Source organism: Halichoerus grypus, chromosome 14, assembly GCF_964656455.1.
Source record: "Halichoerus grypus chromosome 14, mHalGry1.hap1.1, whole genome shotgun sequence".
NCBI classification, from domain to species: domain Eukaryota; kingdom Metazoa; phylum Chordata; class Mammalia; order Carnivora; family Phocidae; genus Halichoerus; species Halichoerus grypus.
Window position 1 is genome coordinate 82,119,434 of NC_135725.1, and position 15,283 is coordinate 82,134,716.

Consider the following 15,283-nt stretch of genomic DNA (forward strand, 5'->3'; position numbering starts at 1 on the left):
AGTTAAGAGTCTGTTTCTTGATTTGCCTCTCTCTCTCTTTTTTTCCCTTTGCTCATTTGTTTTGTTTCTTAAATCCCATATATGAGTGAAATCATAAGGTATTTGTCTTTCTCTGACTTATTTCACTCAGCATAATACTTTCTAGCTCTAAAACAAATTGTTTTTTTGCTGCAGTTGTTAGGTACATTGTTCTTTTTTATTGTTATGTTAATCACCATACATAACATCATTAGTTTTTGATGTAGTGTTCCATGATTCATTGTTTGCGTATAACACCCAGTGCTCCATGCAGGACGTGCCCTCTTTAATACCCATCACCAGGCTAACCCATCCTCCCACCCCCCCTCCCCTCTAAAACCCTCAGTTTGTTTTTCAGAGTCCATCGTCTCTCATGGTTCATCTCCCCCTCCGATATCCCCCCCTTCATACATTGTTATATATATATATGTGTCACTTAGTTTAAGTATCAATCATGTTCAAACCTCCTATATCCGTACTTTTTTCTTTGTTTGTTCTATCAGGTACTGAAAAGGCATGTTAAAATCTCCCACTATGTTTGTGGGTTAGTCTATTATTGTTTAGTTGTGTCAAATTTTGTTTCTATACATTAAGGCCATATATTTGGGGACATGAATTTAGAATTACTATGATTTCCTGGGCAATTAAAACTTTTAACATTATGAAAAAAAATAAAATAATAATGTATCAATGTTGGCTCATCAATTGTAAGAAATATATCACACTAATGCAAGATGTTAATAAATGAGAAAACTATGAGGTGGGAAGGGAGTATGTGGGAATTCTCTGTACTTTCTGCGCAATTTTTTTTGTAAATCTAAACTGTCTTTAGCTCGTTTCCGGCGGTCGCGCGCTCTTTTCTCGGGACGGTAGAGGCCGTGTAGCGTTGCCGTTACTCTGAGGAGAGAACAGTCGGTAGAGGGGTGCAAAAACGCAGAGCAGTAAAACCTTTAACTTGGAGAAGTAAAACCATACTCCAAGGAAGCATCATCAGCATCACCCCCAGCAGCACCACCAGCAACAGCAGCAGCTGCCACCACCGCCACCAGTACCTGCAAATGGGCAACAAGCCAGCAGCCAAAATGAAGGCTTGACTATTGACCTGAAGAATTTTAGGAAACCAGGAGAGAAGACCTTTACCCAACGTAGCTGGCTCTTTGTGGGCAATCTTCCTCCTGACATCACTGAGGAGGAGATGAGGAAACTATTTGAGAAATATGGGAAGGCAGGCAAAGTCTTCGTTCATAAGGATAAGGGCTTTGGCTTTATCCACTTGGAAACACGAACTCTAGCGGAGACTGCCAAAGAAGAACTGGACAACATGCCACTCCGTGGAAAGCAGCTGCGTGTGCGCTTCGCCTGCCATAGTGCATCCCTTACAGTCTGAAACCTTCCTCAGTATGTTTCCAATGAACTGCTGGAGGAAGTCTTTTCAGTGTTTGGCCAGGTGGAAAGGGCTGTAGTCATTGTGGATGATCGAGGAAGGCCCTCAGGAAAAGGCATTGTTGAATTCTCAGGGAAGCCAGCTGCTCAGAAAGCTCTGGACAGGTGCAGTGAAGGCGCCTTCCTGCTAACCACATTTCCTTGGCCTGTGACTGTGGAGCCCATGGACCAGCTGGATGATGAAGAGGGGCTTCCAGAGAAGCTGGTTATAAAGAACCAGCAATTTCACAAGGAGCAAGAGCAGCCACCCAGATTTGCACAGCCTGGCTCCTTTGAGTATGAGTATGCCATGCGCTGGAAGGCACTCACTGAGATGGAGAAGCAGCAGCAGGACCAAGTGGACCGCAACATCAAGGAAGCTGGCGAGGAGCTGGAGATGGAGATGGAGGCTGCTCGCCATGCGCATCAGGTCATGCTAATGAGACAGGATTTGATGAGGCGTCAAGAAGAACTTCGGAGGATGGAAGAACTGCACAACCAAGAAGTGCAAAAATGAAAGCAAATGGAGCTCAGGCAGGAGGAGGAATGCAGGCACTGTGAGGAAGAGATGCGGCGGCAACCCGAAGAAATGATGCGGCAACAGCAGGAAGGATTCAAGGGAACATTCCCTGATGCGAGAGAACAGGAGATACACATGGGCCAGATGGCTATGGGAGGTGCTATGGGCATAAACAACAGAGGAGCCATGCCCCCTGCTCCAGTACCAGCTGGTACCCCAGCTCCTCCAGGACCTGACACTATGATGCCAGATGGAACCTTGGGATTGACCCCACCAACAACTGAACACTTTAGCCAAGCTTCTACAATGGAAGGAATTGGGGCAATTGGTGGAACCCCTCCTGCATTCAACTGTGCAGCTCCTGGAGCTGAATATGCTCCAAATAAACGTCGCCGAGACTAATAAAAATTTCAGTGTCTAGTTTCCTAAAAACCCTTAAGAGAAGGACCCTTTTTGGACTAGCCAGAATTCTGCCCTGGAAAAGTGTTAGGGATTCCTCCCAAAAGTTAGGTCTTCCTTGCCTGTACTACTCTGAGGGAGTTTGCTGGAGGCTGAGGGCAAGGGAGGGGCGATATTTAACAAATCAGTTCTGTGTGGTATATCGTTTAACTAGTTGATTTTGTGTGGTGCATTCCTGAAGTCTCATGTGATTGTTGAGGGCCTGTGGGGGGTGGAAGGAAACCATGGCAAAATGGATCCAGTTAGAGCCCCCATTAATCTTGATCATTCCATTCTTTGTCCATCCTGTTCTATTTGGTTTCTCATTATACCCTCCAAACCCCAGAAACACTGCCACATACACCACAAAAACAAGCATCCCCCAGTGACCTTAGCCCCAGTGTTCCATTCACTCGCAGGTGGGAATTCAGGCAAATGTCCACAGAGGTCACAGACAACATACATACGGTTCTGTTATATCCCATATATTACCCCTTCATGTCCTAAGGAAGACATTTTCTCTTAGAGATTTTCATTTTAGTGTATCTTTAAAAAAAAAAATCTTGTGTTAAGTTGCCTCCATCTTTTTTCTTGGGTTAGGACAACCCAGGAACGGCCCTTTTGTGTCTATGATGTTGCTGTTCACAGCTTTTCTTGATAGGCCTAGTACAATCTTGGGAACAGGGTTGCTGTATGCTGAAGGTCGGACAGTAGCTCTTAGCCTTGCCTATCTTAGGTAGTTATGCTGTGCATTTTTTTTATTGGTGTACCATGTTTGATTCGTCCCTGATATCTTTGGAATTTTTCTGAGAAATGGAGCAGTAATATAGCATCAGCTTATTAAAATACGTTTTAAGCCTTTAAAAAATAATAATAATTTAAAAAAAAGTATGGGGGGCGCCTGGGTGGCTCAGTCCTTAAACATCTGCCTTTGGCTCAGGTCATGATCCCAGGGTCCTGGCAGCGAACCCTGCATCGGGCTCCTTGTTCAGCCAGGAGCCTGCTTCTCCCTCTCCCACTCCCCCTGCTTGTGTTCCCTCTCTCGCTGTGTGTCTCTCTCCGTCAAATATATAAATAAAATCCTTAAAAAAAAATCATTGAGCATCTACTGAATACCAGTCCTTGTCCTAGACACTGGTGACCCAACAATAGAGAAGATAATATATATTTCTTCCCTCATGTGTCTCCCAGACCAGCTGATACAGAAGTAATTACAAGTGTAATGAATGTTTTGAAAAGAATTAGGGAATAATCTTGGGGGGATGTCTAAATCAGCAAGGCTTTGCTTTTACCATGTGATCTCTAATGCTCAGAACCCAATTAGGTAGACTTTATTAGTCCTATTTAAAAGATGAATATATTGAGGGGCACCTGGGTGGCTCAGTCAGTTAAGCAGCTGACTCTTGATCTCAGCTCAGGTCTTGATCTCAGGGTCATGAGTTCAAGCTCCCCAAGATGAATATATTGAGACTCAAATAAGAAAAAGTGACTGGGCTGATGTCCCTGAGTTTGTGATGTATGGACCAGGGAGTCAAAGACAGATGTGCTACCTCCAAACTCGCGAGCTTTCCAGGAGACCAGGGAAAGGAAAATACAAGTTGCTGGACCACACTTAAAGCTCCAAGGCATGTTCAGGTTTAGAAACAGAGTAATTTAATTCAAAGTGTCCTTTTTAACATCATCAGAAGAAATACTATTGCAGTACTTTTCCAAAACTGAAAGCTGCTCTGCTCATTTATAATTTTTGGAGAAAGAAATATCTAGAAAAGTAGAAAAACATTTTGAACCAAAGACTTCCTCTTGGATTTAGATATATAGTCACCAATGAACCCAAAAAATGCACTTTATGAACAATCATTATCTTCTTTCCTAGTCATGTTTTACAGCTTTCTAAGATTATCTAAAACCAATTTTTACTTTAGGTGTCTCAGAAAACAATTTATTTTTTTTAAAGATTTTATTTATTTATTTGACAGAGACACAGCAAGAGAGGGAACACAAGCAGGGGGAGTGGGAGAAGGAGAAGCAGGCTTCCTGCTGAGCAGGGAGCCTGATGCAGGGCTCGATCCCAGGACCCTGGGATCATGACCTGAGCCGAAGGCAGACGCTTAACGCCTGAGCCACCCAGGCGCCCCAAGACAGAAAACAATTTAAGAGCAAAAAGAATAATGTTATTTTTTAAGATAAATAATGTTATTATTTAAAAGCAAAAATAATGTTATTTTTAACATTAACTGGAATGAAAATGAAACAAAACAAACCTGAATTTACGACAAGCATATTTAAGTTTAATTTACATTAAGACCTTGTTTTCAATATGGTTAGGTGGTTAGCAAAAGATCTTTGGTTTTTATTTTTTCTTATTGTAGACTAAGGTATTTTGCAGTCTAACACCTGAAAAAAAGTTCTTTTAGATTGCAATGATAAGTTTTATTACCTCTCTCCCTTTGATTAGAGTTGATTATTTCTTTACAGAAAAATTCTTCTGATTTTATTTTTTCATTCTCAAAGAGGAGCCTTAGATGAGTATGATTCCATATTTTACCTTTGATATTTTATTTGTCTTAATATGACTTGTCCAATTGCAATCATTACGAATTTTTGTACACTTTTTCCACCTTTTCTTTAAGGGTGCACCTGGGTGGTTCAGTCGGTTTTAAGCATCTGCCTTCGGCTCAGGTCATGAACCCAGGGTCCTGGGATTGAGCCCAGAGTCGGGCTCCCTGCTCAGCAGGGAGCTTGCTTCTCCCTCTCCTTCTGCTACTCCCCCTGCTTGTGCTCTCTTGCTTACTCAATCAAATAAATAAATAAAATCTTAAAAAAAAAAAAATTCTGATAGATAAAAGAGTATTGCCCCAGCATTTATATCTTCTTGAGGTATTGACTCTTTTATCATTATATAATGTCCTTCTTTATCTCTTGTAACAACTTTTTTACTTAAAGTCTGTTTTGTCTGATATTAACACAGCTCTCTCTTGGTTACTACTTTCACTGAATATCTTTTCCATTCTTTTACTTTTGCTTGTGTCTTTTTTTTTTTTTTTTTTTATTATGTTATGTTAGTCACCATACAATACATCATTTGTTTTTGATGTAGTGATCCACGATTCATTGTTTTCATATAATACCCAGTGCTCCATGCAGTACATGCCCTCCTTAATACCCATCACTGGGCTAACCCAGCTCCCCACCCCGCCTCCCCTCTAAAACCCTCAGTTTGTTTCTCAGAGTCCATAGTCTCTCATGGTTCGTCTCCCCCTCCGATTCCCCCCCTTCATTTTCCCCTTCCTTCTCCTAATGTCCTCCCTGCTATTCCTTATGTTCCACAAATAAGTGAAACCATATGATAATTGACTTTCTCTGCTTGACTTATTTCACTTAGCATAATCTCCTCCAGTCCCATCCATGTTGATGTAAAAGTTGGGTATTCAGCCTTTCTGATGGCTGAGTAATATGCCTACTCTCGCCACTATTGTTCAACATAGTACTAGAAGTCCTAGCAACAGCAATCAGACAACAAAAAGAAATAAAAGGTATTCAAATTGGAAAAGAAGAAGTCAAACTCTCTCTTCACAGATGACATGATACTTTGTGTGTAGACTCCATTGACAAATTACTAGAACTCGTACAGCAATTCAGTAATGTGGCAGGATACAAAATCAATGCACAGTAATTAGTTGCTTTCTTATACACTAACAATGCAACTGTAGAAAGAGAAATTAGAGAAATGATTCCATTTACAATAGCACCAAAAACCATAAGATACCTCAGAATAAACCTAACCAAAGAGGTAAAGGGTCTATACTCTAGGAACTATAGAACACTCATGAAAGAAATTGAAGAAGAAACAAAAAGATGGAAAAACATTCCATGCTCATGGATCGGAAGAATAAACATTGTTAAAATGTCTATGCTACCCAGAGTGATCTATACCTTCAACGCCATCCCAGTCAACATTCCAATGACGTTTTTCAAAGTGCTAGAACAAACAATCCTAAAATTTGTATGGAATCAGAAAAGACCCTGATTGCCAAGGAAATGTTGAAAAAGAAAAACAAAGCTGGGGGCATCACCTTGCCTGATTTCAAGCTATATTACAAAGCAGTGATCACCAAGACAGCATGGTACTGGCACAAAAACAGACATATAGACCAATGGAACAGAATAGAGAGCCCAGATATGGACTCTCAACTCTACGGTCAAATAATTGTCAACGAAGCAGGAAAAAATATGCAATGGAAAAAAGACAGTCTCTTCAATAAATGGTGCTGGGAAAATTGGACAGCCACATGCAGAAGAATGAAACTCGACCATTCTCTAACACCATACACAAAGATAAACTCAAAATGGATGAAAGACCTCAATGTGACACAGGAATCCATCAAAATCCTAGAGGAGAACATAGGCAGTAACCTCTTTGTCATCGCCCACAGCAACTTCTTTCAAGATACATCTCCAAAGGCTAGTGAAACAAAAGCAAAAATGAACTTTTGGGACTTCATCAAGATAAAAAGCTTCTGCACAGCAAAGGAAACAGTCAACAAAACAAAGAGGCAACCCACAGAGTGGGAGAAGATATTTGCAAATGACACTATAGATAAAGGGCTGGTATCCAAGATCTATAAAGAACTTCTCAAACTCAACACCCAAAAAACAAACAATCAAGTCAAAAAATGGGCAGAAGATATGAACAGACACTTCTCTGAAGAAGACATACAAATAGCTAACAGACACATGAAAAAATGTTCATCATCATTAGCCATCAGGGAAATGCAAATCAAAACCACACTGAGATACCACCTTACACCAGTTAGAATGGCAAAAATGGACAGGGAGAGAAACAACAAATGTTGGAGAGGTTGTGGAGAAAGGGGAACCCTCTTACACTGTTGGTGGGAATGCAAGCTGGTACAGCCACTTTGGAAAACAGTGTGGAGGTGCCTCAAAAATTTAAAAATAGAGCTACCCTATGACCCAGCAATTGCACTCCTGGGTATTTACCCCAAAGACACAGATGTAGTGAAAAGAAGGGCCATATGCACCCAATGTTCATAGCAGCAATGTCCGCAATAGCCAAACTGTGGAAAGAGCTGAGATGCCCTTCAACAGATGACTGGATAAAGAAGATATGGTCCATATATACAATGGAATATTACTCAGCTATCAGAAAGGATGAATACCCAACTTTTACATCAACATGGATGGGACTGGAGGAGATTATGCTAAGTGAAATAAGTCAAGCAGAGAAAGTCAATTATCATATGGTTTCACTTATTTGTGGAACATAAGGAATAGCAGGGAGGACACTAGGAGAAGGAAGGGAAAAATGAAGGGGGGGAATTGGAGGGAGAGATGAACCATGAGAGACTATGGACTCCGAGTAACAAACTGAGGGTTTTAGAGGGAAGGGGGATGGGAGGATGGGTTAGCCCAGTGATGGAGCACCAGGTATTATAAGAAAACAGTGAATCGTGGATCACTACATCAAAATCTAATCATGTATGGTGACTAACATAACATAATTAAATTAAATTAAATTAAAAAAATAGCAATGTATTTAGAATGTTGTCTTTAATGGCAACAGTAATTAGCTAAAGGCACATTATTTTGATAAAAGTTAAACCTACTTCCTCCATGGTAGTTGGTTTCTTCTTCTCTAGAATAGCAAAATATTTTCTTTAGAATTAAAACTTACTAATTATTCCTTCTAATTATAATAGAGTTCTCAGGAGAAAGAGTGACTAGCAGAATGAGTGTGAATTACAATAACCTGGTGGTTGTCATTCAGTATGTCTCCTCCTTGATACAAATAGCATGATTAAAATGAATATTTTATGTTTTTATATTCTAATATTGTAAGAGTAAGTATTGATATTTCATGATGGGAAAGAACTGAGTAAGAAATAGATGAAATAACTGTAGGACCAGAGAACTAATAGAATAATAGTTACTGTCTTCTAACATTTGAAAATATATTGCTTAGGTAGTTACCTTTGTCCATGGTTAGGTCAATTTCATAAATATTTCCTGAGTACCCTCTGCAGTAAAGGCTGGGTGTTAAGTGCTGTGGGAACCTAGTCTGTAAGATACAAAGGGAAAAATAATATTTCTTTTCCTCAGTGCTATATATCTCCAGTGAATAACAAAGTGCAGCTCATGGGAAATGCATAATAAATATTTATAAACTGACTGGGACAAACATAGATGAAGGAACATTATTCTTGACTTCCCTGATTCCAAATTATTGTATTTAACTGAATCTAAAATACCATCACTTGTAAGATACATTATTTTAATGTACCGTTGAGAAAAAAAATGCCACCAATTATTTGTGACATGCCATAGATTTAGATGCATCCCAATATGAGATGTTACAATGTAAAAAAAAAAAAAAAAGGAAATGGGTCATATAATCCATAAAATATGGTAGCTGGATCATGAACAGTTTAGCTCACAGTGTCTAGAAACAGGCCTAGATTTGAATCGGGGCACCAAGGAATAGTAGACTTTATGCTGAAAGTCTCTGCTTTCAAGTTTAATCTGGCAAAGAAAAAAATAGGGCAAAATTTTGAATCCATTAGTCATCTGAAAGCTGTTTCCTAACATAAAATATATACAATGGAATATTACTCAGCCATCAAAAAGAATGAAATCTTGCCATTTGCAATGATATAGATGGAACTAGAGTGTATTATGCTAAGCGAAATAAGTCAGTCAGAGAAAGGTAAGTATCATATGGTTTCATTCATATATGGAATTTAAGAAACAAAAGAGATGAACATAGGAGAAGGGAAGGAAAAATAAAATAAGATGAAAATTGAGAGGGAGGCAAACCATAAGAGCTGCTGAACTCTAGGAAACAAACTGAGGGTTGCTGAAGGAGAAGGGAGTGGGAGGAAGGGATAACTGGGTGATGGGCATTAAGGAGGGCACTTGATGTAATGAGCGCTGGGTGTTATATGCAACTGATGAATCACTGAACTCTACTTCTGAAACTAATTTTTAAAATGTTTTTAATTTTGTCAAAGCAAAACAGAGAGGCCTTTTTGTGCAGTGGATTGACTGCATGGTTTGGCTTCAAACAGCCCTTGGTTCAAGTTATATTTCACCAGTTACCTTATTTTTCTAAGTCATTATAAAATGAAGGTAATAAGTACACATGTTATGAGGTTGTTTTGTGGTTTACATGAGAAAGGCCTATAAATTACTAAGTACATAAATATAAATTACCTTCCTTTAACTGGATAATTATATGAAAATGAACAAGATTTGTGTTTAATGGAAATTTGGGTACTAAGGGAATAGAGAAGTCAGATACTTCATTTCAATCAGATAATCAAGAAATGCTCCCTGTAGGGGGGCTGCATTTGGACCTAGAGACCCAGGAGAAGGGAGATCAAAGATTGAGGTGGTTGAATTGTAAGATGGGATAATAAACCAGTTAAGTGACAGGAAATGGGCAATGTGTGTCTGGCATGTTGGAACTCTGATGTATAGATTCTGTGTGCTTTCATGAATTCAGAATAGTAAAAGATCTAAAACTGGTGGCTTTCCCGAGTGGTGGTTGCAAAGGATCATAATCAAATATCTGAGCGGCAGACTTGAGAATTGGCTAACAAGGGAAGGGTGACCTAAAGTTGGGTTAAAAGTCTATGACATTCCCATTCTTTACAGGACACAGCTACTAAACTAGCAGTTGTACTTAAATTTGAGAGAAGCAAAGAAGCCCCTGACCCAACCACACATAGTGGGCAGCCTTGGCAGGCAACAAAGCCCAGAGGGCCAGGCTCACACACTAGAGTGCTTACAACAGTCAAAGCCAGACCTTGCAGCCAGCTGCACCAGAGGCCTGCCCCACCTACCATGCACCACAGTAATCATGGCCAGTCCTCTTAGCCACACAAACCAGGAGCCAGCCCCACTCACCAGCATGCCTGTAAACATTGCAGCCAAGCCTTACAGACTGCTATGCCAGGGGATAGCCCCCCACACCAGCAAAATACCAGCAAATACACACCAATCATGACCCAACGACAACAGAAGGGTGCATGCATCCCTCATAGGGGATACCCTGAAGGCACTTGGCTCAGGTGACCAAGAGTGTTTGTGCTACGGGGCCCCACAGGACACCTTCTACATAAGTGACTCCATTAGGACCAGGAGACATAACTGACATATCTAATGCATAGAAACAAACACAGAGAGTTAGGCACAATGATGACATAGAGAATCTGTTCCAAATAGAAGAACAAAAAACCCACAGAAAAAGAACTGAACAAAAGAGATAAGAAATCTACTAGATAAAGAGTTCAAAGTAATGGTAATAATGATGCTTATCAAACTCAGGAGTAAAATGGATGAGCACTGTGAGAAATTCAACAGAGAGATAGAAAACATAAAAAATAGCAAATCAGAGCTGAAGAACACAAAAACTGAAATGAAAAATACACTAGGAAAAAATCATAGCAGATTAGATGATGCAGAAGAATGGATCAGCAATCTGGAAGACAGAGCAGTGGAAATCACAGTTGGAACAACAAAAAGAAAAACAATATTAAAAATAATAGTTTAAGGGACCTCTGAGACAACATCAAGCATACTGACATTCATATATAGGGGTCCCAGAAGGAGAAAAAAGAAAGAAAGGGACAGAAAACCACTTGAAGAAATAATGGCTAAAAACATTCCTAACCTGGTGAAGACATACAAGTCCAGGGAGCACAGAGAATCACAAATAAGATGAACCCAAAGAGACCAGCACCAAAACTGATTATACTCCAACTGTCAAAGATGAAGCAGAAAGAGAAAAAAAAAACCTAGTTATGTACAAAATAACCCCCATAATAATACATCTGTAAGAATGGCTATTATCAAAAAGACAAGATATAACTAGTCCTGTAAGAACGCAGAAGAGAAAATGCTCATGCACTGTTGGGGGAAATGCAAAAGGTAAAACCACTATGAAACACAGCATAGAGATTCCCCCCCATAAGATCCAGCAATTCTACATCTGAGTATTATTAGAAGACAATAAAAACACTAATTTGAAAAAGATACAAGCACCTTTGCAGCATTATTTACAATAGCCAAGATATGGAAGCAACCTAACTCTCCATCAATAGATGAATAAAGAAGATATATATATAATGAAATATTATTCACCCAGTAAAAAGACTGAAATCTTGCCATTTGCAACAACATGGATAAACCTAGAGGACTGTGCTAAGTGAAATAAGTCAGACACAGAGACACAAATACTGTATCATTTCACTTACTAAACATGGAATCTAAAAAACAAAACAAACAAAACAAAACACAAACAGGATCATAGATACAGAGAACAATCAGGTAGTTCCCAGGGGCGATTAGGGTGGGCAGGGAGGGGGACTGATTGGAATAGGAGAAAAAGATTAAAACGCTCAAACTTCCAGTTATAGAATACATAATTAAAGGGGATGAAAGTTACAGAATAGGGAATATAGTTAACAATATTGTAACAACTTTGTATGGTGACAGATGGTAGCTAGATTTATCCTGGTGATCACTTTGGAATGCATATAAATGTTCAAAAACTATGTCCATTGTATTAACAGTTCACTATATTAGCACTGAAATTAATATATTATTGTATGTCAATATTTTGATAACAAATCAAAATAAACTTGAGGAGGGGAGAGCAGAAGATATTCATGATGTTGAGGTGCTCTGAGATAGTTGTCCTTAAGACAAATGGAGGCACTAAGGGGAAGTCCAAATCAAAGCTTCATAGTTCAAGAAAGAAACTAGGCCCAGATGTCCCTGCCTGGTACTCCATCCTCAGTGCTACATGGGACATACCAAGGTAAGCCCTCAGAGAGGTTGCAAGAGCCAGGGACAGAAAATTATTATCTATCATGGACGCCTTCACCAGGCTAAGCACATGTTACACTATGCACAGACTGTTGAAGACAGGGATGTGGGGCCACTTGGGGAGGGAGAACCTATGTAATTCCTCTGGATCCTTGGAGACAATCCTGCACAAAGTTAATGTGTGTTTTTCTTCTTATTCTCTCCCCCACCAAACACCAGAGATTTAGTGACACAGCATCAGCGGATACTCCCATGAGGGAAGCAAGGGCTGTAAGTATCTATACCTTGGGAAGGATGGTAAGAATCCATGCAAAGGAGCATTCAGATTTAAGAAGCATTAGATTTTCTACAATCAGACACATTTTCTGTATGTGGTCTCTTGGCACAGTTTGTCTTCTTTTTCACTAATCATTCCAGGGAGCTGAATAGATGAGGCAAGACTTTGATGTCCTTCCCAGGTAAGAAGTGAACTTTGAGAATGCCTGATCAGAAGGTGTGAATATCTGATCTCAGACAGATAATTAGTCATCACTGGACACTAAGAGAGCTAACTTATCTTTGAGCTAAATGTTGAGATTTATATATATATATATATTCATTCTACAGTTGAATCCTTCTTTACCCAGTCTACTTGTGAGTCACATTCCCCTGACCTCAGGATGTGAAATATCAGCCAAAGAACAAGAAAATTCACTCCCTCTCTCTCACTTTACCTTCTCCATCTTTCTTTGCTCTAGAACTATTTACATTCAATTCAACGGTTTTGTATGTCTTCCGTACTTCCACCGCAAATGATGTGGAAAGAAGCATCTTGATTTAAAATAATGGTTCTTTTTTAAATTCTTTATTTAAATTCAATTTAGTTAACATACACTGTATTATTAGATTCAAGGGTAGAATTTAGTGATTCATCAGGTGCATACAATACCCAGTGTTCATTATATCAAGTGCCCTCCTTAATACCCATCTCCCAATTATCCCTTCCCCCACCCACCTCCTCTCCAGCAACCCTGTCTGCTTCCTAGAGTTCAGCATCTCTTATGGTTTGCCTCCCTCTCTATTTTCATCTTATTTTTAAAAGGATGGTTCTTCATCAACCACAACTAGGTGAAATAGCTATTTCATGATTATATAAATGTGCATTTGCCAAGGATAATCTTTATGAGAAGCTAACCTGAACCTGATTCATAGACTGCATCTGTGGTTCCTGTGATTATCAGCCACAGACCAAGGAGAAGGAAAAGGGAATCAAGCCTTCTATAGGCCTCCTCCTCCTTCTCCCTCTCACCTTCAATCTGTTTTCTTTTTTTTAAGATTTATTTATTTATTTGAGAGAGAGAGAGAGAGAGAGAGCACACTGTGCAGAGAGGCAGAGGGAGAAGAGAGAGTCTTTAGCGACTCTAGGCTTAGCGTGGAGCCCAATGTGGAGCTGGATGTCATGACCCCAAGATCATGACCTGAGCCAAAACTAAGAGTCAGACTCAACCGTGTCATCCAGGTGCCCCCCACCCTCAATCTGTTTTCTATAGATTTCTATCACAAAGATTCTAAAAGAACAAGTGAAAATACACCTTTGGCTCTGATTTGTTCATATTCAGGAAGAAAATCATTAGAGTAAATGCCCTTTTACAACTGCTCGTTCTCATTGTAAGAACCAGATGGAAAGATGCATGTCCTAGATGACATAAGAACATTAACTGACAGGACCTTTTATCTGTAGGTGCATACAAGTCCATGGGAATGTTCAACCTGACAAGACTCTCTGAATTCATCCTCGTAGGACCGTCCTCTCACCCTGAGGACCAGAAGCCACTCTTTGTCCTCTTTCTTATGATGTACCTGGTCACCTTGGTGGGGAATCTGCTCATCATCTTGGCTATCCGCTCTGATCCGAAACTCCAAAACCCCATGTATTTCTTCCTGAGCATCTTGTCCTTTGCTGATATCTGCTACACAACAGTCGTAGTCCCCAAGATGTTAGTGAACTTCTTATCAGAGGCGAAAACCATCTCCTATGCTGAATGTCTGGCATAGATGTATTTCTTCCTGGTCTTTGGAAACATAGACAGTTATCTCCTGGCAGCTATGGCCATTGACCACTATGTAGCCATTTGTAACCCTTTCCATTATGTCACTGTGATGAACCACAGACGCTGTATGCTGCTAGTGGCCTTCTCCATAGCTTTCTCCTGCCTCCACTCCCTCCTACATGCCCTCCTGGTGAATCGGCTCACTTTCTGTGCATCAAACGTTATCCAACATTTTTTCTGTGATGTCAACCCTGTTCTAAAACTGGCCTGTTCTTCCTCTTCTGTCAACGAAATCATGGCCATGACAGAAGGGATGGCTTCTGTGATGGCCCCATGTATCTGCACTGTCATCTCTTACCTGAGAATCCTCATTGCTGTCTTCAATATTCCCTCAGTGGCTGGAAAATGCAAAGCCTTCTCCACCTGCAGCTCCCATCTCACAGTGGTGACTGTTTTATGGGAGTATTGGCTTTGTCTATTTCCACCCTTTGTCCACCTATACTGTCAAAGACCGAGTAGCAACAATCATCTACACTGTACTGACATCTATGTTGAATCCATTTATCTACCGTTTGGGAAATAAAGACATGAAACAGGGCTTAGAGAAACTGATAAGCAGGATTAAGGCTCAAATGGATATGCTTTCTACTACACAAGCCAACAAAATCCGTGGATCCTGATATCAAAGTGTGGGTGTGGGTGCTCATGTACACACACCTGCACAAACTCACAGGTGCACACACATGCACACACACACATCAGCATGTGAGAAAAATTTTTTTGGAAAAATATACTCTTTGCTCAATTGTAGCTGCACCCTGTAGTTTTCCAACCTGTGGTCTCTGTCATACCATGGTTGACAGTACCTTCCATGTCTTGGTACCTATGCTACAATGTAGATCACCTCAATATCTCTCTATTCCAGAAAATCACATGCCCTTTATTCCTTCCATATTTATAGGGAACCTCCCATATTTCCTTCATTTATAAATTCATCCAAGTTTGG

The 15,283-nt window shown here is 40.0% G+C and overlaps 1 protein-coding gene and 1 pseudogene across 1 annotated transcript; both read left to right on the forward strand.

Annotated features, from left to right (window-relative positions):
• Positions 1–864: 864 nt before the first annotated feature.
• Positions 865–2,735, forward strand: LOC118545513 (non-POU domain-containing octamer-binding protein pseudogene; annotated as a pseudogene).
• Positions 2,736–13,981: 11,246 nt separating this feature from the next.
• Positions 13,982–14,957, forward strand: LOC118545515 (olfactory receptor 1L3-like). The gene is given in 2 exon segments (XM_036107845.2): positions 13,982–14,724; positions 14,726–14,957. Coding segments are annotated over 2 exon segments (975 nt in total).
• The last annotated feature ends 326 nt before the right edge of the window (positions 14,958–15,283 follow it).